Source organism: Echinops telfairi, unplaced genomic scaffold (genome assembly GCF_000313985.2).
Source record: "Echinops telfairi isolate 266 unplaced genomic scaffold, ASM31398v2 ScPeMD7_23;HRSCAF=83, whole genome shotgun sequence".
NCBI lineage: Eukaryota > Metazoa > Chordata > Mammalia > Afrosoricida > Tenrecidae > Echinops > Echinops telfairi.
The window spans coordinates 58,618,052-58,641,156 of record NW_022103920.1 but is presented as its reverse complement, the minus strand read 5'-3'; the positions used below and the strand labels follow the sequence as shown (position 1 = coordinate 58,641,156).

The 23,105-nt window shown below is 44.7% G+C and overlaps 1 protein-coding gene across 1 annotated transcript in view; it reads left to right on the top strand.

The window, feature by feature from the left end:
- PEX1 (peroxisomal biogenesis factor 1) overlaps nt 1–23,105 on the top strand; it is a 51,464-nt gene that overhangs the window by 25,721 nt on the left and 2,638 nt on the right. The window contains exons 10-21 of the mRNA XM_004702656.2: nt 1,469–1,601; nt 2,961–3,057; nt 5,918–6,088; nt 7,266–7,420; nt 9,783–9,972; nt 10,204–10,370; nt 11,831–11,965; nt 17,465–17,529; nt 19,157–19,299; nt 19,379–19,482; nt 20,138–20,314; nt 21,722–21,952. Coding sequence (XP_004702713.1) covers nt 1,469–1,601; nt 2,961–3,057; nt 5,918–6,088; nt 7,266–7,420; nt 9,783–9,972; nt 10,204–10,370; nt 11,831–11,965; nt 17,465–17,529; nt 19,157–19,299; nt 19,379–19,482; nt 20,138–20,314; nt 21,722–21,952 — 1,768 coding nt within the window. The remainder of the gene's footprint in view (nt 1–1,468; nt 1,602–2,960; nt 3,058–5,917; nt 6,089–7,265; nt 7,421–9,782; nt 9,973–10,203; nt 10,371–11,830; nt 11,966–17,464; nt 17,530–19,156; nt 19,300–19,378; nt 19,483–20,137; nt 20,315–21,721; nt 21,953–23,105) is intronic.

Genomic DNA, 23,105 nt, shown 5'->3' with positions numbered 1-23,105 from the left:
AAAAAAAAAAAAGAAAGAAAATACCACAACTTCAGTCAAGCACGTGTTAGTCCTCAAAGCAATGCCTTGGATCTTCAACATTAAGAACAGATCTTTTGAAGATTTTGGTTTCCTGACTGTTGCTTTCATGAGTGTTCATTGGAGATCCAAGCAAAATAGTCTTTGACAACGATCCAAAAAAAAAGAATTCTTCACTGAGCCTTTTGGAAAATGTAGCAGTAGTGATTCAGTCTCCTGTAATAGTATAATATATGCATTTTTTTTTTTTAGTTCAAAGATTGTTGGCCTTTAGGAGTGTTTTCCAGTCCAATCTGTTGGGGTACCACGCCCTGGCCCCAAAGTCCACCTTAGGCATTCCCTGGGGACCTTGCTACTCTGTTCCCTTGCTGTTCTGTTGCACCTCATTAGTGTTTTGCCTCGGTGTGGTAGGATCAGTTTGGGCGCAATTCCCACACTGTGTCTCCGGTGTTGTCCCCTGCAGGGCTATGGGTCAGTGAGGGATGTCATGTCTCATAGTGGGGCTGGCCATGTGGTCCTCTCTGTGGACTGGCTGCTCTAATTAGGAACATCTTCCTCAAGATCTGGTGGGCCAGAATGTGCTCCACTCTCTCCTCCTCCCCCTTCATCTGCTCGTGTGTGCTCCGATCAGATATGTCCTTCTCCCGGAGCTGCAGATTCAATGCCGTCCTTTGAAATAAATTCTTCTCGGAGAGGGGCAGGTGCCTACTTAGTAGTTGCGATTGGGGCTGGCCCCCAATCTGTGCATTTTAGTAAGAGAAATAAATCATAAAAATGTTTATATACAGTAAGATGCTCGTGAATATAAAGTAAAATCTCTTCAGTTCCGAGTCTTAATCATTAAGAATGTATGATATCTTTGCACAGAAATCAGGTGGCAGTCAAAGTCAAGAAGTAATTGAAGTTCAAGTGTGGGTGACCTCCAGATTTAAACTTTATTTTAATTTTTTTAATATTGTTACTGACATATCTTATTCATTCCAATATATGCCTTCCCTTCCCATACAGTTCTGTTGTTCAATCCCAGTGGGTAGGGCTATACAATCATCAGTGCCCTCACTCCCCTCTCCCCCCCCCCCTTAAACTTTATTTTAAAGGTGGTGTTTAATGTATGAGGAAATAAGTCATTAAGTATCCTAAGTACTTCAAAAGCATGCCTTTTATTTAATTAGCAAACCAGACATTATTTTGAGGGAGTTTCGTGTATATATTAAGAAAATATTCCTTATAGGTTCCTATTAGGGTAAAACTTTAGTTACTGCACATGTGTGAAAGTAACTTAAACAACTTCTTTTAAAAGCTGTGAATCAACTTGGCATTCATTGTTTTGTTTTGTTCCAGTAAGGGAGAACATCTAAGATTTTATTCCTTAAGCGGAAAGTTTCAGAATTGTGCTAATAGAGCTTATCCTTCATCCGTGCTTCACCCCTCACCTGTCTGTGTGTCACAGAGGGGTGAGCGCCGTAGGCGGGTCCTCCTTGGAGCACGTCACGCAGAGCCTCCTGGGTCGCCCTCTGTCGCGGCAGCTGATGTCCCTCGTGGCCGGGCTTAGAAATGGAGCCCTGTTGCTCACCGGAGGAAAGGTGTGTGCTTTGCAAATGCTCGCTTTGACTCACTGAGAACTCTCCTTGGGTTTTGATCACCTGTAACACTGTTACCGTGAGAGGTGAGAAGCGTTCATTCACTAATCAGTACAAAAACTTGTCGTAGTGAGATACAGACCTACTCCTCACACAGTGACTGTCTCGCTATGTGCTTCACATTTACAACAATAGAGGAAACCTTTTCTTCAGCTGTATGACAGTCCTGAATGCTGGCGTGGGGGGCCAGCGTACTGCTGACTCTGATGGTGAAGGCCAGGATGCTCAGTGGTGTGGTAGTTATGTACTTATGTACCTTGGCAGTCACATAATGATTGAGTCAGCGGTCATCCATTTTGTGTTCTGATGTGGTCATCTTCCATATACGTTGATTTTTACATTAAGACTTGGACTTTGGAACTTAACTATGCCGATGCATGAGGAGTGATGCATATTTTCCACAAAAAGTTTGTGGAAAATGGAATTAAGGATAAGGGAATTTTTCCATGAACTTTTAAAGCCTCTACATATAACATAAAATTTTCCATTTTAACCATTGTTAACCAATGGTTTACCATTTAACCAATGTTAAATTCAGGGCATTAATTATATTCACAATGTTATACAAATATCACCATCATTTATTTCCAAACGTTTTTACCACCCCACACAGCAACTCTGTACCCATTATATACCAATTCCTCATTGTCTCTCCCCAAATCCTCAAACCCAAACCAAACTCATTGCCAGTAAGTCTGTTCCAACTCATGTTGACCCTCTGTCCAGGACAGAGTAGAACTGCCCCTGTGGGTTTCTGAGACTGAATCTTTAAAGGAGTAGAAAGTTTCATCTTTGTCCTGTGAAACTGCTGGTGGGTTTGAACTGCCAACCTTACGGTTAGTAGGCCCACATAGAACTCACCAGGCCACCAGGGATCCCTCTCGTCCTAGGTAACCACTAGTCTATTTTCTGTCTCTATACTTTTTCTTGTTCTAGATATTTCCTATAAATAGAATCATACAGTACTTGCATTTTATGCCTGTTTTATTTCACTTAGCATAATATTTTTAAAGTTTTTTCATGTTGTAGCATGTATCTGAACATTGTTTCTCTTTATAGCCAAAATAATAAGCTGTTGTTTGGATATATCCAACATTTTGTTCTCTGTTCGTTTGTTGATAGACACTTGGTTATTCTACTTTGGCTGTGGTGAGCAGTGGTTCTGTGAAGATTGGTATATAAAGTACCTGTTTGGCTATATAAAGAATTGAGGGGTGTATGATCATTTGGTGGATGCCACGGTAACACAGGCCTTTTCTGGTTGTCTACACCGGGAGTCCTTCTGAAATAATTCTTTTCTAGGGGAGTGGAAAATCAACCTTAGCTACGGCAATCTGTCAAGAAGCATTTGACACACTGGATGCCCATGTGGAAGTAGTTGACTGTAAAACTTTGCAAGGTATGAAAATGATAACCCTCTGCACAAATTCCTTTTTGGTAGAAAGACAGAAATATTGTTTATTGCTGTTACTCTAATAAATATAATCATCTTTAAAAAGCCCCAAAACCCTAGCTCACTGCCATCGAGTCAACCTTGACTCCTGGTGACTCGTAGGACAGGATGGAACTGCCCTTGTGGGCTTCTGAGACTCACTCTTCCCAGAAGTGAAAAGCAGAGAGGGGGAGGGGAAAGGAAGGGCAGCCAACAAACCCAGCGACAAGGGAACAACCGAAGATCTAAGATCAATGGCGAGGAGGGCATAGAATGCCTGGTGGGCCTCAATCAAGTGCATTGTAGCCGAGAGGAAGTACAGAGAGCCGAATGAAGGACGAACATGATAGTGGGACAGGAGGAAAATAAAAGGAAACAGAGGAAAGAATTAGGAGGCAAAAGACATTTATTGAGGTAAAAGTATACTCATGTACATATGTCAATATATTAACATAACGATAGGGATATAGGTCTAAGTACATATATTTATATGTTAAGTATTAAGGTAGCAGACAGACATTGGGCCTCTCCTCAAGCCCTCCCTCAACACAAGAACACTTTGTTCTCGTAACCTGGCATTCTGTGATGCTCACCCTCCTGACACAATTGCTGAAGACTAAATGGGTGCATAAGCTAATGTGAAGAAAACTGATGGTGCCCAACTATCAAAAGATATAGCATCTGGGTTCTTAAAGGATTGAAGTTAAACAAGCAGCCACCTAGCAGGGAAGCAACAAAGCTTGGAATAAGCACACTAACCCATATGATCACAAGGTGTCAACAGGATCAGGCATCAGAAAACCCAAACAAACAACCATTTCGATGTGAATGAGGGGAGTCGGACTGGAGACCCAAAGCCCATCTGTAGACAATTGGACATTCCCTCACAAAAGGATCACAAGGAAGGGATGAGCCAGCCAGGGTGCAGTATAGCACTGATGAAACATACAACTTTCCTCTAGTTCTTTAATTCTTCCTGCCCCTCCCCCCCACTATCATGACCTCTGTTCTACCTTACAAATCTGGCTAGACCAGAGCATGTACACTGGTACAGATAAGAGCTCTCGACACACAGAATCCAGAACAGCTAACCCCCTAGGGATCAATAATGAAAGTAGCAATACCATGAGGGTAGGGTGAGAAAGGGGGAACTAATCGCAATGATTGACTTACAAACTCCCCCACCCCAGGGGGACTAACAACAGAAACATGGGTGAAGGGCGACCGTGCACAGTGTGAAATATGAAACTAAAAATAATTTATAAATTATTGAAGGTTCATTGGGTGGGGGGGAGCTGATCCCAAGGCCTCAAGTAGAAAGAAAATGTTTTGGAAATGATCATGGCAACAGATGTACAAATGTGCTTGATACAATTGATTTATGGATCGTTATAAGAGCTGTAAGAGCCCCCAATAAAATGATATATTAAAATAAAAATAGTTTAAAAAGAAGTAGAAAGCCTCATCTTTCTCCTTTGGAGCGGCTGATGCTTTTGAACTGCTGACCTCGTTACTAGTTGCCCAGTATGTAACCACTACACCACCAGGGCTCCCACGATGTAATTTAGTGAGTATAAAATATCTCTGGATTGCCATGGAAAACTGGTAGGTGGGGAAAGAGGGTGGCAGCAGAGAGCAGGGAAAAGAGAATTACAGTTCACCAAATGGACTTTTGTACTTTTAAAGTTCATTATCTATTCAATGAAAACACACACACACTCTCTCTGAAAATATTTCATTTTGAAAAGTTCTCCACCCTGCTGACTTCTTCTACCACATAATCCAGCTATGTAAGAAATAGTCTTCGGAAACCCCTTACGTTACCTGCTGTAGAACTAGTTTTAGAAACATTTTCTATGGCTGAGACTCCTGTGTGACGCCTTGGGTGAAGATGTTAGCTTAGAGCTCGGGATCAGAATGGTTTTGCATTCTCCTGTGAATTGACTTGTTTTCTAGTCGTTGCGTCTCACGACCTTGAACGATGAGACGTTGAAGCCGCGGCGTGATTCAGACCCTGCAACGCTAGGGTCCCAAGGCAGCTGTGTCTTATCCCACCAGGATCTTGCCCGGCGCCCCGTCCTGTGCCCTTTCCCACACTTGGCTTTCATGCTGAGACTGTGGAAAGCCGTCTGAAATGGCCCTGGAAGCATGTAGAAATGAGAGCAGCGGCTTTCCTTTGGGGCTTGAAAGCCTCAGCGCTGCACTAAGTCCTCCGAGCTGTGTTCTTTGAACTCAGTTCCGCTTAGCAGGTCGTGGAGATTGTCAGATTAGGAAAATATAGATCCAGTTTTAATATTTTATTAATCATTTTATTGGGGATGGCTCCAGGTTTTTTTTTAAATCATTTTACTGGGGGCTCTTGCAACCCTTATCACAATCCATACATCCATCATTGTGTCAAGCACATTTATACGTATGTTGCCATCATCATTTTCAAAACATTTTCTTTCTACTTGAGCCCTTGATAACAGCTCATTTTTACCACTCCCCCACCCACCCTCCCTGGATCCAGTTTTTATAGTTAAATTAATAATTAGCTTTTCTAAGATTCCCAAAAGGAGCCCTGGTGGTGCAGAGGTTAAAGCCTCTGCTCCCCCCACCCCAGACGATCAGCAGTTGGGACCACCAGCTGCTCTACCAAAGAGAGACTTGGCAGTCTGCTCTGTAAAGACACAGCCTTGGGAACCTTCCGGGCAGTTCTGCCCTGTCCTACAGGATGGTTGAAAGGCAGAATCGACTCACCGGCAGTGGGTTGGTTTACGTTTTAATCCTTTCGAAGTGGTAGCCTGAAATAACACTGAAACCCTTTCTTGTCTTCTGCGTTCAGGCAAACGACTGGAACACATACAGAAGTCCTTCACGGCAGCTTTCTCAGAGGCAGCGTGGAGGCAGCCATCCGCCATCCTGTTGGACGACCTCGACCTGGTGGTGGGGCTGCCCGCCCTCCCTGAGCACGAGCACAGCCCTGCCACGGTGCAGAGCCAGCGCGTCGCGCACGGTAGTGCCCTCTCAGCATCGCATGGCCTTTGTCCTCTCTCAGACAGTGCTTTTCCTCCTGGATGAGAAATCCAGAGGCTAGAATATACACTGTGTTCTCTGTTCCCTTGGGGCCTCTGTAGCGTTCTGCCGACACCCTGCCATCGGTGGCAAAAGTGGGCACACGGGAGCGGCATGAACAACAGCCTTCAACTTCCCCATTAGTCTTCTGAGGTCGGATGTATTGATACAGGTTTATTCTTGCTTTGTCCAGCTGACAAGGATTTGTTAAATGTTTTTATTCACTCTGTAATTTTAAGTCTCGCAGAGGACAGAAAAGGGAACCAGTTGGGGCACAGAGTAATGATAGTGATGGCTGCCATCAAAGGCTCCTGGAGGAGTTGGTAACTGGGTTAGCTTTTGACCCATTAGTAGAAATTCACTAAGTGAAGAAGAGAGGGAAGTGTGGGCAGTACTCAGCAACGCAGAGGGCGTGGCTGTGCCAGAGAAAGCGCCGTGGACTGGAGCTGAGAGGCCCAGAGAATGACGGGGGCTCCACCGCCTGCCTCGTGCTTCCTGGGTGCTAACACAGGAGGGGCTACCCTGGCACACTGGGTGTGTTTTAAACTAGTGTTGGTCTGAAATGTGAACCCCTTGTAAGACCTAATGCTTCATCCAGTCGCTTCAGCGAGTGCGGAGGATGTCTGGGTGTGAAGCAGCTCTGCCTCAGTGCCGGTTTTATTTCTCACCTTCTCAGACCAACCAGACTGGCAGTGGCAAGAGATTGTTCCTGAAGTCATAGGATATGAGCTAGATATAGTGTGCTTAACACAGAGAAGACCGTAGGGAAAGTTATCACCCACCTATCTAAAACATCCTCATTTCAGGGACCCGTCTTTACTGTTTATTCTCGTTTCATACGAACTAGGCGTAGGGAACCTCAGGTGGCATTGATAGTTACAGTAGCCTCCCGCCTGCACCGCCAGTGGATTGATTAGCGTGTGACCCTCCGTAGGTCCTCCATAGGTAAATCAGTGCCTGGATGCACAAGCTAAAATTTAAAAGGTATGAAAGAGCCATGCTCTGCATATTCTACCTTGAACTCAACTTTAGGTTATCATTTTCACTGAATCTAAAGTTACTGTTTACGTTTCCTAAGCTTTATATAATACTAACAAAGAAATATTGTTGAATTCTAGCATTGAACAATATGATAAAAGAATGTATTTCCACGGGAAGTTTGGTTGCACTGATTGCCACAAGCCAGTCCCAGCATTCTCTGCATCCCGCACTTGTTTCTGCCCAGGGAGTCCACGTGTTCCAGTGCTGTCAGCATATCCAGCCTCCTACGCAGGTAACCCGTACTGTTGGGAAGGCTGCTGCAGCAGGTCTCCCTGTAGCACCATCATTGCTGTGGTTTGCTTGGGTTGTCTGTCTTTAAGTTTACATGTATGTGAATGATATTAAGGATATGTTTGTGGGGTACCAGCCCCCACAGCCAAATGGGCTCGAGGGGCAATTGTGTAACTGAAGGTAAAGAGACTCAGACCAGAGAAAGAATACAAAGGCTCACCTCCGCCATGACCTCCAGGTGCTGGGTCCGTGCAGAGAGAGAGATTATAGTTCCAACAACAGCTTATATACTTCAGGGCATGCAAGCCCCCCTAATTCCAGGTAACCACATACATAACAAAGTGGGCTGTAACTTAACCCTAAAAGTCCCTGAGTTTATTGAAGGAGAAACCTAATAACACCGGTGCGGGGGCAGGTCAGGGGAAGTGACTGTCTCCTGAGCAAGGAGAACAATTGCAACCTGCCTGCTCCTATAGATAAAGCTGCAGGGTAGATAGCAATCAGCCGTGTGCTTGTAAGAGGTAACTTTCAGGTAGCACTGTTGTGGGAGGATAAAGTGGGGAGCAATCTTAATTATGAGAGTGTGATTGGAACTCATCTCTAACTCATAAGTGTGAAGGCCTCCCTCCACCCCAGATTTTGGTCTGCCAGATTTATTAAAATATGAGAATAATCAATGCATCCACATATACTCTATCCCCATTCCTCAGTTTCCCACATATGTTAAAGTCAGCATCCAATGCATATTGTGTGCAATGACCACTTAGACCCATCTGAAATGCTACTATGCATTTCCCAAGGATGTGACTTTTGTTTTGAAAACAGCATAGCTTTAAAAAAGTATTTTACTGTGGCATAAAGATGTTCCCCCAGCACCCAAGCTTGGGAAGTGCTTGGTTATAACTGAGGATTTTCACGACTGGCCTCTATGCGCACTATTATCTGTGTGGGCACTTTTGCAGCCTGCAAACTATGCGTGTAGGCATGTCAGCTGTCAACCCTATGCTCCATCTCACCCCCCACTCTCTGCTTTTATAACTCTGTCTGCCACAGCGTTCTTTATGTTGATGCCAGGCGCTGTACTTCATTGCAGTAGCCACACACAGCTCCCAGACACTGCTCATGAGTGTGGCAGCCACTCCTGAATCATTTACAATCATCAGTACCTTCTCCACCTGCTTACCTGGACCCATCAGTGAAAGGTCCTTTGGGGGGGGTGTTACAGACACTGGCTTCGGAGAGCCACATAAAATAATGTACTACCGTGTACCTCCTTATGCCCGCTCACCCCGTTCACCGATATAACTTCCTGTGTATCCACTCAGACATCATTGAGTGTATCCACTCAGATATCACTGTGTATCCACTCAGACATCATTGTGGTTACTGTGATCACATAATTGCACTTTATTCTTGCATCGCTTTTAGTGTCTTCCTTGGCCTTGATCCTTTCGTGCTGACCTACCCCTGCCTTTCCTGTCACCCAATCTAGCTACTGATTTTCCCTCTCACCCCAGTACTCATCAAATAATGTTTCTTTCTGTGTTGGAAGACTTTTCTTAACCTTTTATAACAGTGACCTCACGCAGTATTTGCCCTTTTGTGATGGACGCATTTCACTCAGCGTCATGCCCCCCGGGGCCTCCGTGTTGAGTTACTTCACAGATGCATCGTTATCCTTGAACTTTGCATCGTGTGCCTCATGCGTTGGCCTGTGTAGCCCTTTACCCGCCCGTGGACTTGAGGCTCGTTCCGTCACTGCGATTGTGTCTAAAGCCGCAGTGCAGGTGGGGGTGCGGCAAGGCCTGTCCTTAATGGGAGCGCGGTGAGAAACTTGATGCAGTACACTCTCTACTCCACGAGCACACGTGGCCCCTAGTCCCCTTTGGGAACTCATGCCCATGATGACTTTAGGGCCAGGGAGCTCATGGAAGTAGTGGGTTCCAGGGTTGGCAAGCTTGTTTTAGATTTGTTTAAATATTCTTACCTAGTGTTTATTCAGACCCTCTGCTAATTGACTGCTGTTGAAAAAAAGTCTTTAAAATGAAAGTACTGTATAACAAACTGATATATTTAAAATGTGTGACTTGGTCAGGGTTTTGTTTGGTTGTTCTTAACTTGGTCAGTTTTAACTTATGCATGTACCATGAAATTAGCAGCACAGTGATGGTAACAGACATCTCTGTACTTCCAAAAGTTTCTTAGTGCCCCAGGGCCATTGATTTCCCCACCTGTGTCCCCATGTAGCCACCAGCCTGCTTTCTGGCACTGGAGACTATGGCAGCCTGATATTTCTCAAAATGTGTATGCCAAATCTGTACATGGATAGAATTAAACATTTGAATTTTGTGCTTTTTCATTAGGAGCAAAGATGTGAGATTCTTCATAGTGTAATGAAAAATAAACTAGATTGTGATGTGAAGAAGTTTCCTGATCTAGACTTGGACCTTGTCGCTAAAGCAACAGAAGGGTTTGTAGCTAGAGATTTTACAGTGCTTATGGACCGAGCCATCCATTCCCGTCTCTCTCTCCAGAGTCTGTCGTGCAAGGAAGGTATGTGTTACTGAATCCTTTTACCATGGTTGAGAAGGGTCATTGCAGTAGGGCAAGAATTAAGCACATTCTATTTTAATGTTTTAATAAGCATAAGCACATTCTATTTTAGTGTCAAATAAGCAGTAATCTGATTGAAAAATTGGCATCTCCAGCTAAGATGGTGGCCGATCTGCAAAATTCATATATTCAATATGGCTGCCAAAGTAAGTGTCATTTATTTTCTGACAGAATTAGTCTTAACAACACTGGACTTCCAGAAAGCTCTCCATGGATTTACTCCAGCATCTCTGCGGAACGTCAGCCTGCATAAGCCTAGAGACCTGGGCTGGGATAAGATTGGTGGATTGCATGAAGTTCAGCAGATCCTCATGGATACTATCCAGTTACCAGCCAAGGTGCTTTAACGGCAAACAAGTATTTTCCTCCCAGGAGAACCACTGACTCATAGGCTGTGGCTTTCTTCATGGGTTGCTTAACTTGTTCAATCTCATTTTGATTCAGTGAGTTTTACTTTGAGTTAGAAAATCAATATCCAGCACTATTTTAGCTAAAATCACCATTCAAACAATGTATTTGAGACACTTACTGCACGCACACACATACGCACACACATATGCACACAAACCTATAAGGAAATCTGGGATGACACTGATAATATATTCCATGTGAAGTTCTTGATTCCTCTATTTTGTTTGAATCGTTCAGATTTTACTAAAGGTAAATGAACTGGCAGCCGGGACTTGAACAGAAAAGGCTAGAGATAAACTGGGAGGTAGACGAGTCAGCTAGGTTTGTAGGCTTGATGGAGTAATCCAAATGTGCAGACCTGGGAAGGCAGTGCAGGCTGGGTGGATGGCAGAGTCCAGGTGGAAACTGTTTTCCAGAAGATCAGAAAGCAGTGTCTCGGAGGTGGTGTGGCTGAATCAGAGACCAGGGAGATAAGAGTCACTGCAAAGACCTGGGACCCAGGCAGAGAAAGGAACAGGTGAGTGAGGACCCTGGGTTACATGTACCTGGATGTTGAGTCCTGGGCTCTGTGGCCCTCAGAAAGGACCTGGGCCATGGTTATGCAGCCCAAACTGTGAGCTAAAGCCCATTTGAGAAAACAAAGGTTCCGAAGCACTGCTTAGAAGGCTCGTGGCCTCAAATGCTGGGTTGGGCAGCAAGCATCAATATGCAGATAGATGGAGATCATGTACTGATCAGCTGGCTTTGGGGCCTGTTTCAGTTTACAGTAGTGATTGAGGTAGCTGAGGGTGGACATCTGTCCCCAGGTGGGACTCAATAGGCATCCCTGATAGATGAGACCAGGATGTTGACAGTAGCCCAATATTTGCCTCACCTGCTGTTAAAAGTTGTCCTTTCCCTCTGGGCATTGATTTAGAAGGAAATTTAGGGAAAAGGAATCAGTTATTCAGCCTAGAGACTCAAGGGGGATTTTATGGTCTTTAATCTCGGGAATGATTCTCTTTTTTCTTTTCTTGAGTGAATGTATTTTAATAAACATAGCTTTTATAAACTCACCCTGTGAAACAATTACAAGACAGTAAACTTCATAGTTTCTTAAATTAGTACTTTTATAATGTTTTTTTTTTAAAGAGGAAAAAATGGAAAGATGTTTCGATGCACTTACATGCTTGTTACAAACGTGTACTCCCCCGTCCTTATTTATGTACCTGCTTCAGGCAGCCATTGGAAGCCTCCATGGTAGCTCCTTCATGACCTGTAACAGGGCTGTTGGGTCCTAACACTGAAGGGAGCAGTCAGGGCTCGAGTACTTTTTCTGTACGCTGATCTTTAGAGCTGCTTTGTCATTTCTGTTTTAGACTTGAATGCTCTCTCTCTTTTTTTCCAGTACCCAGAATTATTTGCAAACTTGCCCATACGACAGAGAACAGGCATACTATTGTATGGTCCTCCTGGGGCAGGGAAAACCTTGCTGGCTGGGGTAATTGCACGAGAGAGTGGAATGAATTTTATTAGCATCAAGGTATGTTGCACATTGACCTTTCTAGACTGTCAGCTAGTCGCCTGCTTGGAGATAAAAAGCTGTGTGAGCTGAAAGTCTGTAACGGGATGGGGGTGGGGGTGGGGCACTAGACTGCTCCATCATTGACTGTAGGAAGAGCAATGGGGTCTTGGGTATAAGGCGTGCCCCTGGGTCACCAGTGCTGAGGACTCAAAGGGTATAAGTGCTGTTAGGTATGTGGGTCCTGGGATATGGATCCCTGAAAGAAAGGGGGGTTGAACCGATGGATTATAACACTCTTCACTATTTAATAGAAAAACAACAGGGACAGGGGAATAGCAAGGAATCTCAAATTGACAGTGAGGGCGGTGTAGGGTTCCAGGTCGTGTTTAATTTAAATGTATCCGAGAGGAATTACTGAGAGGTGAACAATGGGTGAACATCATAGTGGGGCAAGAGGAAAGAACAAGAAAGTAAAAAATTATATATATATGTATGTATGTATAAATATAGATATGCATATATGTAAAGATAGAAAGATAGGTGTATTTGTCTATGTGTGTGTGTTTATATACATATATATGTAAATATGATAAGCAGATGGACTTTGGGCCTCTACTTAATCTTACCTCAGTACAAAAACACTTTGTTCTAATAATGTGGCAATGTATGATACTCATCTTCTCAACACAATCGCTGAAGACAAATGGGTGCATAAGCAAATGAGGTGAAGAAAGCTGACGGTGCCCATGTATTAAAATATATAGCATCTGTGGTCTTAAAGGCTTGAAGTTAAACAATCAGCCATCTAGCAAGGAAGCAACAAAGCCCACAAGGAAGAAGCACATCACCCTGTGTGATCATGAGGTATCAACGGGAATAGGAATAAGAAGTTCAAAAACAAGCAATCAAATTGACTTGAAGGAGCGCAAAGGAGACCCAAAGCCCACTTGTATGACAATTGAACAGTCCCTCACAGAAGGGCCCCATGTATCCAGGGTGCGGTATAGCACTCATGAAACACCTAACTCATTAGTAGGCCACTGGAGATCCCCGTGCAGAGGGGTCTTGGGGAGGAGACGAGCCAGTCAGGGTGCGATGTAACAACGATGAGAAATACAACTTTCCTCTAGTTCCTAAATGTTTCCTCCCCGCTCCCACTACCATGACTCGAATTCGACCTTGCAAGTCTGGCTAGACCAGAGGATGTACAGTGGTACAGATAGGAACTGAAAATACAGGGACTCCAGGGCGGATGAGCCCTACAGGACCAGTGGTGTGAGTGGCGAAACAGGGAGGGTAAAGGGAGAATGGGTAGGAAAGAGGGAACCGATTACAAGGAACTATATGTAACCTCCTCCCTGGGGGACAGACAACCGAAAAGTGGGTGAAGGGAGACGTCGGACAGGGCAAGATATGACAAAATACCAATTTATAAACTATCAAGGGCTCATGAGGAAGGCGGGAGCGGGGAGGGAGGGGAAAAATGAGGACCTAATGTCGGGGGTTTAAGTGGAGAGAAAATGTTTTGAGAAACGATGTACAAATGCGCTTTACACAATTGATGTGTGTATGGATTGCGATAACAGTTGTATGAGCCCCCAATAAAATGTTTAAAAATAAATAAATAAATAAATAAAATAAAACAAGGGGGGGAAAAAGAAAAGAGGGAAAAAAAAGATGCAAAGATTGCAAATTCTTATCAGGCTAATTTACAAAATGAAAAATGAAAAATTGGGGCAATGAATGTACAAAAGTGCTTTACACAATTGATGTATGTATTGATTGTGATAAGAGTTGTATGAGCCCCTGATAAATCTATTAAAAATAAAAAATTGAATAACAACAACAAAAAAGAAATACCTAACTATCCTCTAGCTCTTTAATATTTCATCCCCTTACTATTATAGTCTTAGTTTTACCTCTTAAATCTTGTTAGACCTGCATATGTTCACTTGTATAATTAAGAGCATCCGATGCATGAAATCCAAGATAGATAAACCCTTCAGAAATAGTAATGGGAGTAATGATTCCCTGAGCATATGGGAAGAGGGTGGGGAGTATGGGGGACTGATAGCAATAATGACTGTGTAACTCCGCTCAAGTGGAATGAATAACAGAATTGAAGGTGAACGGATACATTGGATGGTGTAATGCAAAAAACAATAAATAATATATAATAATAAGGGTTCCTGGGTGGTAGTGTTAGATCTCTCTGGAGCTAGATCTAGATCTATACCTCGGTGCTTGGCTCCGGGCGAGAAAGAATTCACGCTGAAGCCTGGTTTGTGATCCAAGTGAGTTTTATTAGAGTTAAAAGAAGTTTCAGGTTTACACGGCACTCATAGGACTCCTCCCAAACATCCAGCCTGCCTAGAAGCTGCTCAGTGGCACACGAAAGTGTTTCAAAGTTCTTCCAAAGTTCTCTGCCAAAGTTCTGCCACTGGAATCCTTTTCAAGGATTCCACGGGGAGGCGTGGTGGACAACCCCTGATCGACCCCATTGGCTGAATTGAATTTACCTGGCCTAGGTGGGCCAATCCAGGTTTAGCGTCCACCCGTGCCTACCGGCAGGAAACCTAAACCTCTGAGCTTGTGCAGTGAGCCACTCCTTTGTTGCTGTAGCTTGGCCCTCTGGGCATGCGTTAATGGACATCCCCCAGCCCTGCTAGCCTACCTAACAGTAGGTTTGGGGAGGGAGGGGAAAGGGGATCTGATATCAAAGAGTTCAAGAAGAAAATGTTTTGAAACCGATGGTGTTGGCAATTGTACAATTATACGTGATCTAATTGAATTATGGATTGTTATAATATCTATAAGAGCTCCTGATAAAATGATAATTTTTTAAAAAAGCAGTGTGGGCAGTTGAATACAGATCCACATGCCTCTGGTGATGCCCTCTCATAATAGTTGTTTCCACTGGAACAAGCTTGTCTTTCTATAGGCAAGGCAGGACGTGAGGGCGATCTGGCTGCAGCATCTGTAACCCCACTGATTGCCAGGGTTGATTTGGCTGGCTAGGCAGGTGTCCCCTTCCTCCCTCACTGCTCCATGTGCGCGTCCTTCCCGCACGACCTTCCCCCGATAGGACTGCCCTTCAGTCAAGGGTATATGAGTAGCTGCGGTCCCCTGCTCGAACTTCCAAACAAGTCTCCATAGGTAAAGCAGATCGTCATTAAATTTGATCTTGCCTTTAAACTTTGATACTCCCTAAAATCAAATGATAGATACAAATGTTCACTTTCCATTTTATTTCCCCAGACAAAAGCAATTCTGCATATCTACAGGGGAATACCATCTATTTTATTGCAGTTGCTTAAAAAAAATAATAAACCAATAAAACTCTGGCCTTAAAACATAAAAGCCCTCTGTGGGGAAGTGGGTCATGAGCTGCCTCTCCTTTAGGGCTTATAGTGTTTTTGCTGAAGGTAAACCTTCGGGTACTGCCAATAAAAATAATCACATAAAAAGCAAATTTCACCTGAAAGGGAATGCAAACCTAGACAAGAGGCAGGATTTTTATGGTCCTGCAACTTGTTGGCTGCTTGCTCCCTTGCTTATGCACACTAGGTCTGACGTTTTTCAGGTGTAAGGTGAGCCCATGCGTTTACCGCAGAGTGACGAGGTCCCAAGACAAAGGAAGCATCTACGCAGCCATTTTCAAAATGGATTTTGAATCTGAAAGCCAGTTGAGAAATTTGCAGTTGGGTTACCCTACCCTGGCAAGTTTGGAGAATCACTAATGCTTTTTAATTTTCTAGCTTATTTTTTCTGGATTTTGGGGTGACCCTGAGTGTATTCTTTTTACACTTACCAATTGAATGTAGTTTTGCTTTAAAAAAAAAATTAAGACCTTGTATTTTCAAGATCAATGTCTGTGCATTTAGATTGTCCCCTCAGGGAGGCCTCCTTATCCCCTTTGGGAAGTCTCAAGTCTCAGTGGGTCCCATTCCCAGTGGAAAGGTCTCAGCAGAGGGCTCACTCCACCCTGGCAATGGGGTGTGAGCGACAAAGACCCCTGCCTGTCAGGAGCACGTTGCCTCGTTCGTCTTCTCACACTCCAGTTCTGACTGTACTGGAGAGACTGAATCCATTAACACACGTGTAGGTAGCTGAGTATTAGCAGTTCTGTGTCCGTCACATATCCTTAGCTAGTTTGGTCTTTGGGATCACTAGGTCCTATTCAGTTTTTAGAAAGATCCTTTTTTGTAAGTGATATCCCAATTTAAGGGGAAGACTATTCTCATGGATAATTTCGTAATGTGTAGTAAAGTTGTGTTTTTTCAGTTGACTTTTAGGAAATATTCTTAAACTTTGTACAGATAAATTGGTTTCTGTATTTGAGAATGCTGGCAAAGTATTTCATGTCTTGTTTTTTCTGAGTCTCCAAAAGTTTGAGATACAATCTGACTTTTTTATTTTTATTTTAAGCCATTCATTCAACAATAATTATTGAGTATTTATTGTGAGGCAAAGAACCTTGATGGCAGAGTGAGCTCATTGTGTTAGTCTGGGTACTGGAGAAACAAACTCATAGACACTCATGTGTGTAAGAGAGAACTTTATATCAAAGTTTGTATTAAGAAAACATCCCAGCCCATTCCAGATCAAATCCATTAGTCCAATATTACCCTATCTGTCTATATTAGTCCATAAATTCCTCTTTAAACTCATGCAGCCATTTAAAATGACGTCGAATGCAGGACGATCACAGGCCAGTGGGTGGAAAGTTTTGTGGATCCAGTGGTGGTGGAAGGTCTATCTCAGCGCTGACATGGGTCCCCATGTGGTTCCTCCAGCTCCAGGGCTCCCACTCTATCAGCATAGTTCCATGTTGCTTGTCAGCAGGAATGTCTCACAGCGAGTGAGTGTATCTGGCCTCCAGTGAGGTGCCTCCAAATGAGGTCATCAAGTTTTGACCTGATTGACAGGCTAGGCTCCACCCCTTCGCAAGTTGACAGATTGTGCAACTGCCACACTCATTGATCTAACTGCAAGGTCAACAATTTCACACCAGCAGCCGCTCTACGAGAGAAACGCGCTTTCTACTCCTGTAAATGTTTACAGTCTTGAAAACCTACAGGGGGCAGTTCTACTCTGTCCTGTAAGGTCACTATCAGCCAAAATTGACTCGATGACAGTAGTTTGGTGTGTTATGTGGCAGGCACTGAGGATTCAGCAGTGAACCAAAGTGCCTTTTAGAAACTTACTTCTAGGGGAGAAGGGCAATGCACAGATAAGTACGTGGAATATACTATCAGCGATGAGCTGTGTGGGAAGAAAGGCAAGATAAGGTGGTGTGAGTAACTAGAGTGGGGTCTTGGATGGGTTGACGGGAGTGGCATTTTGCAAGAGAACTGAAGGAAATGGAGCGAAGATCCTGGCAGAGGAAACTATGGGCATGTGGTGTTCGTTCCACCCATCTGATCATATCAAGCATTTCCTTGACCTAGTCATAAGCAAAAATTATATTGTTTTAAATAATTTTATCCCAATTCTAATTTAATTTTATTTTAATAGGGGCCAGAGTTACTCAGCAAATATATTGGAGCAAGTGAGCAAGCTGTTCGTGATATTTTTATTAGGTTGGTTCCCTATGAATATTTTTAAAGTAAATGACATTATTATTGCTAAGTTCTTACTTTTTGGCCTTCATCTTTTTTGAAGAACTGATGTTCAAAACCTCGGATTTCGTGGATTACAAATGAGCTAGAGGACAGACTATGTTTCACCAGATACTACTTAGATGTAAAACATTGTAGTGCTTAAATTTGAGGAGTTATTTGATCTGATAGCTACAATGGAAATACTTCTGGAATACCAAAAGCAGCATAGTAGGTGGTTATTTAAAGAAACCCACCGAGGACCGGCCTGGACCCGCGTGTGACCTCCTCTGCCTCAGAGGCTGGGGTCAGGCACGCCCTCACCCTGCATTCTTCCTTCCCAGTTCTGACGTCAGCTACCCCGCCCATGGCCGCCGCTCCTGTGGGGAGGTTCGGTCTTGCATTGCAGTGGCCACACAAGCTCACAGCAAAGCTCAGGATGATGGGTTTATAAGGCGAGTTAATAGGTTACAACTGAGGTGAGACATGCTCTGGGACAGTTGTTTCTCTGCCTTACCCACAGGCAGTGCTACAAAGCCCTTTCAGGGTTGCCAATAAATTCCTAAAGGGCATGCCACTTGGACATAAACCTCAGCCTAAAGGCACTCAGCTCCAGCTCAGTGGGTCAGCAACCCAGTAAGTGCCCAGAGGGCTGCAGCCCCTCCCCCACCCCTTCTGTCTGCAAGCCAGCCTCCTTCCCTATATTAGCACTCAGCTTTACTGGTTCTGCGGCTGCGCAGCCCACTGCCGTCTCGTGTTCTGGCTCCTGGTTCTGCTGCTGCTGTTCTGCGGTCCCTCTGACTGTACCGTGCACAGGGATCTCAGGGTGCAGAGTGTAGCCTTCCTCCTGGCTCTTTTGCTGGAGGAAGGTTCCCCTCCCTGCTTCTGACTGGCTGGTTTTATACCCAGTAGGATGACACTCACAGTGACCCCAGTTCACAGTCACAGCTGTAGCCGTTTCCCCACCCCACCCTCCTACCCAGACCCATCAGGAAATTCAAAGGTTGTTTGTTAGAGTAATAAAGGCTATGGCTAGAAGAGCCATGTTAAATACTTCACTGCGTTATGCCCAGACAAGGAAAACTTCCAGGCAAGTACGAAAGGGGAGAAAAATCTCATAATTGCACACATTATTATTTATAACCGGGATAGCACAGAATTGTTGGTTAGGATATAGAAGTGCTGGTTCTCCTCAAGTGTAGTCTCTGCTCTTCCATCCAGAGGAGTCGGCGGTGCAGTGTTCACATACCTGGCTGCTAACGGCCAGGTGCCCGCTTTGCACCCCCAGCTGCTCGTCAGACGAAAGAGGTTGCCGTTTGCTTCTGAAAAAAATGGAACTCCTGAAAAGGGAGCAGTTCTACTCTGTCCTGTGCGGTCACCGGGGGTCAGAGTCGACCCAACAGTAGATTTGATTTGATTTCTTAAATTGTATGCACAGGGCAGGGGACAAGGCAAACCCCTTGCACTGAGACCCAGTATACTGAAAACAAGAGTAAGGCCTCTTTAAGGGTTTGTTGTGAGCAAGATTTGAAAAGGTCTGTGTGCGTCATAAGTATGTGTGAAACCACTTGGCACACCTTCACACGGGAGTGTCTGTTTCTGCCCCCAGGGCGCAGGCAGCAAAGCCCTGCCTCCTTTTCTTCGATGAATTTGAGTCCATTGCGCCTCGAAGAGGACACGACAACACCGGCGTGACAGACCGAGTCGTTAACCAGCTGCTGACCCAGTTGGACGGCGTCGAAGGCTTACAGGGTACGATCGTAACTTACACCGACTTTGGTCCCAGCGCAGCTTGGCCGCGTTTTCGTGAGCCTGGTGGATGTCTCCGCAGGTGTTTATGTACTGGCTGCCACCAGTCGCCCTGACTTGATTGACCCTGCCCTGCTGCGGCCTGGTCGACTGGATAGATGTGTGTACTGCCCTCCTCCGGATCAGGTGACACTTTCATATTCAGTGCCCCAACCCAGCACCTGCTTCCCTCTTCCCCGGGGCACATTGCTTCTGCCCGGTTACAGCCGGTGTCCCGAGAAGACCCTGGCCTCGGCACTGTGGGCTCACAGCATAGAAGGATGCAGAGTTAGTTGAAAAGGCCTTCCTTTGTCCAGCCATTCCTATGCAAGTCTGAACCCCTGAGAGCCAACCGGTCAGTACCGGCCCCTGGGAGGAAGGGAGGAAGCAGGTGCTTAGTGCATGTCTGCCTCCCCGAGTTCCAAGCTGATCACACGCCGTGACCCAGCAGAACTGGCCCTTCACACATATAGATACGCAGGGAGTAGGTTATGAGGACTCAACTCTTCCTGGTCTGATCCTGTAAATTTTGTTTTCAAACTTAAAGGCGAATGAAGCAAGGAGTGAAAGAACAAATACTCAAAACAGAGACTGTGAGTGTCCGTCACATGTAGCTGTTATTTTGAATGAGTTTAGTTTTCCATGTGAAAACACTGTCGGCACACTTGCCCGGGTCTAGAAAATAATAAGCACTCTCTGAATACAACGGTAAATTTTTAAAAGAAATCATAAGACAAACAGTTGAAGGTACCATCTGATTTTGCTTTTCACTCAGTAGACCAGTTCGCTTTTCTTCCTGCAGGGCGCCCGTCTTGAAATCCTGCGCGTCCTCAGTGACTCTCTGCCGCTGGCGGCCGACGTAGACCTTCAGCACGTGGCATCGGTGACGGACTCCTTTACCGGAGCCGATCTGAAAGCTCTGCTCTACAATGCCCAGCTGGAGGCCTTACATGGAAGGCTGCTCTCGTGCGGACACCAAGTAAGTTAGACGAACAGGTCGTTTTTAACGGCCTTTTTTGATCGGTCAGAACAGCTTAACATAAAAATCCCAATCTTAAAAAAATCGTATCTTTTCAACAACCCTGTTGAAAAGATACTCAATTTAGATTTCCCGTTAACTGAATATTCCATGGTTGCGATGTTGACTTCACTGAGAGCGTTGTCATTTTGAAGTTTGGTGTCTGTTTCTTTAACATTTCCTTAATATTGGCAGAACTGTGTTGGCGCGTGGAAGGATATTATTTAAGTATTATATATTACATGATTGAAATAGAAAAGTAATTGAGACTTAGTTTGCTTTGTCCTTTGCTTGTTAGAAGAGCCAATTAGTGACATAGGCTGTTTACTTTGATGCTCAAATTGCCCTAGACTTGGCCAGGAGAAAGGCTCTTCTAGGTGGCTTCTGCGTCCTTCGGCGGAGTCTCATCACCCCGTGATGTTCCCTCGTCTGACACAGCAGCGTGTGATAGGTGTGTCTTGTAGACCCCCATGGACTCCCTCACGGCTGGGAAGGGTTGCCGAATGAGCCCTGATGGGCGAGCGGTTAGGAAGGGTGCTCCTGCATCCTCCCCAGTTGCGGTGATCCAGACGCCGTCTACAGTTCCTGAACCAAGCACGACCAAACTTTGTTGTTTTTGTGACAGGCCATTGAGGGCTCTCTTGTTGACACTTTCATTACCAGAAGAAAGATGTTTTTATAAAGCACTCTTTCAAGATAAATGTTGACCTGACTGATCAGAGAAATAAGAATGACGAGAGTCAGAGCTCATAAAAATCAACTCAGAGCTCTGGGTCAAGCTTTATTACAGACTTTTCTGAGGGGACGCTTGGCAAATTATCTACACATTACGTCTTCTCTTTCTTGTAATTTTGATACTTAAAAACCGTACTGTGTGACTCCGAGCCACTAGGGAATCAACAGAAGTTTTGAACAATGTCTTGCGTCTCTGTCCTGCCCGACAGACTAGTGTGGTGTCGTGGTTATGCCATCCACAGGGTCAGCAGTGGGACCACCAGCTGTTCAGTGGGAGGGGGATGAGGCGGTCTCCTCCCATGAATAGTTACAACCTGGGAACCCCCCAGGGGCCACTTCTACTCTGTCCTATGGGGTTGCTATGAGCTGGAATTAGCTCGATGACAGTGAGTTTGAGTACAGTATTACAATGTTACCTAAAGTGGGCTTAGGAGCATGAGGGCTGTACAAGCAGATGCCTACACGTTACCCTGGATTATGGGTGATAGTACAAAGGGCTGAGTAATTGTTTTTCTTCAAAGGTAGACCAAGTAATTCGGTAACCTATGCTATATTAGAATGCTACCTGAGTTGTGGTTTATTTCGGAGTTATGGATTATTTTGAACCTTACAACTGTATGTTGTATGTTCTAGGATGGAAGTTCCAGCTCTGATAGTGACCTAAGTCTGTCGTCGATGGTTTTCCTTAACCACAGTAGTGGCTCTGATGATTCAGCCGGAGATGGAGAATGTGGCCTAGAGCAGTCCCTTGTTTCTCTAGAGATGTCTGAGATCCTCCCAGATGAATCGAAGTTCAATATGTACCGACTCTACTTTGGAAGCTCCTATGAATCAGAACTTGGAAACGGAACCTCATCTGATTTGGTATCTTGCGCTGTCGGCATTTTAAAGTTCTAAAATACAAAGCCGTGTGGTGGTGTAAAGATGGACCGTGACTTATCTAACCAGCCTGCATGCTCTTTCTGATTGGTTGGTTCATCAGTAAACTGTCCTGTTTTTTTAACTAGGCATCTTCATTCCCAATTCAGAACTTTCGGTGCCGTGGGCCGTGCACTGGGCTGCGGGCCACATTGACTCCACCAGTGGCTCCAGGGAGAATGGAGGCAATCTGCTCCCTTAAGGATGTTCAGCCTGGGAAGCCCAGAGGGGCAGTGTTACTCTGTCCTCGAGGGCCGCTCTGAGTGGAGTGACTTGACGGCGTGGGCTCAGGGTGGGGTGCTCGGAACTTGAAGGCGGATGGGGGGGAACTGAAGTAGCAAGGGGCTGTGCTTATTCTGGCTTCTTGCCGACTTGTCACTCTCCCCTCGTGGCTATAAAACATCCACGGTAACAGATCGCTTCTGGGGACCTCAGATTCTCCTGTCACGGGACAGTTGCAATCTGGTCCGATATGTCAGACATGCCTGACAGCAACCTGTGTTTGTAAGAAAGTCTGGACACTCAGCAAGGAGTGTGTTTTGGTTACATGTGGGCACTATTGTTATTTTCTATTTAATTCAAATAACTCTCAACACAGCTCCACCACAAGTTAACAGTGAGCGATAGTTGCCTTTTTGGTGTTCATTACATTTTTTGTACATATCTAGTCATATTTTTTTTGATATTTGTAAATTTGTCTTATGAGTTCAGGTTTTTAAAACTATTTTTTTAAAGTGACCCATTTTTGCTTCAAGGATACTAAGCTGTTGATATTATTCCAGTTTTTAACTCTGGTTTCTAAACTTCCATCTGAAACATCCTAGGACCTTAGTGTAACTCTGTTTGCTGCCAAGTAAGAGTAAGGATCATTGGGAACCTGTCCCCCAGACATTGGCCTGGTAGACTTACTAACGAAGTATAAAAGCCAAAAACTCAAGTCAGGGCTGTTTTCTCTCTGTGGTGGTTCTGCAGCACTGATAGCAGTGAGCCTTTCTAGAATAAATGCCCTCCCCTTCAATTAGTCAGAATGTAAACCTATCTCTGAAATGCCTATCTTTAGTAAGTCCTCTCTCTCTCTCTCTCTCTCTCTCTCTCTCTC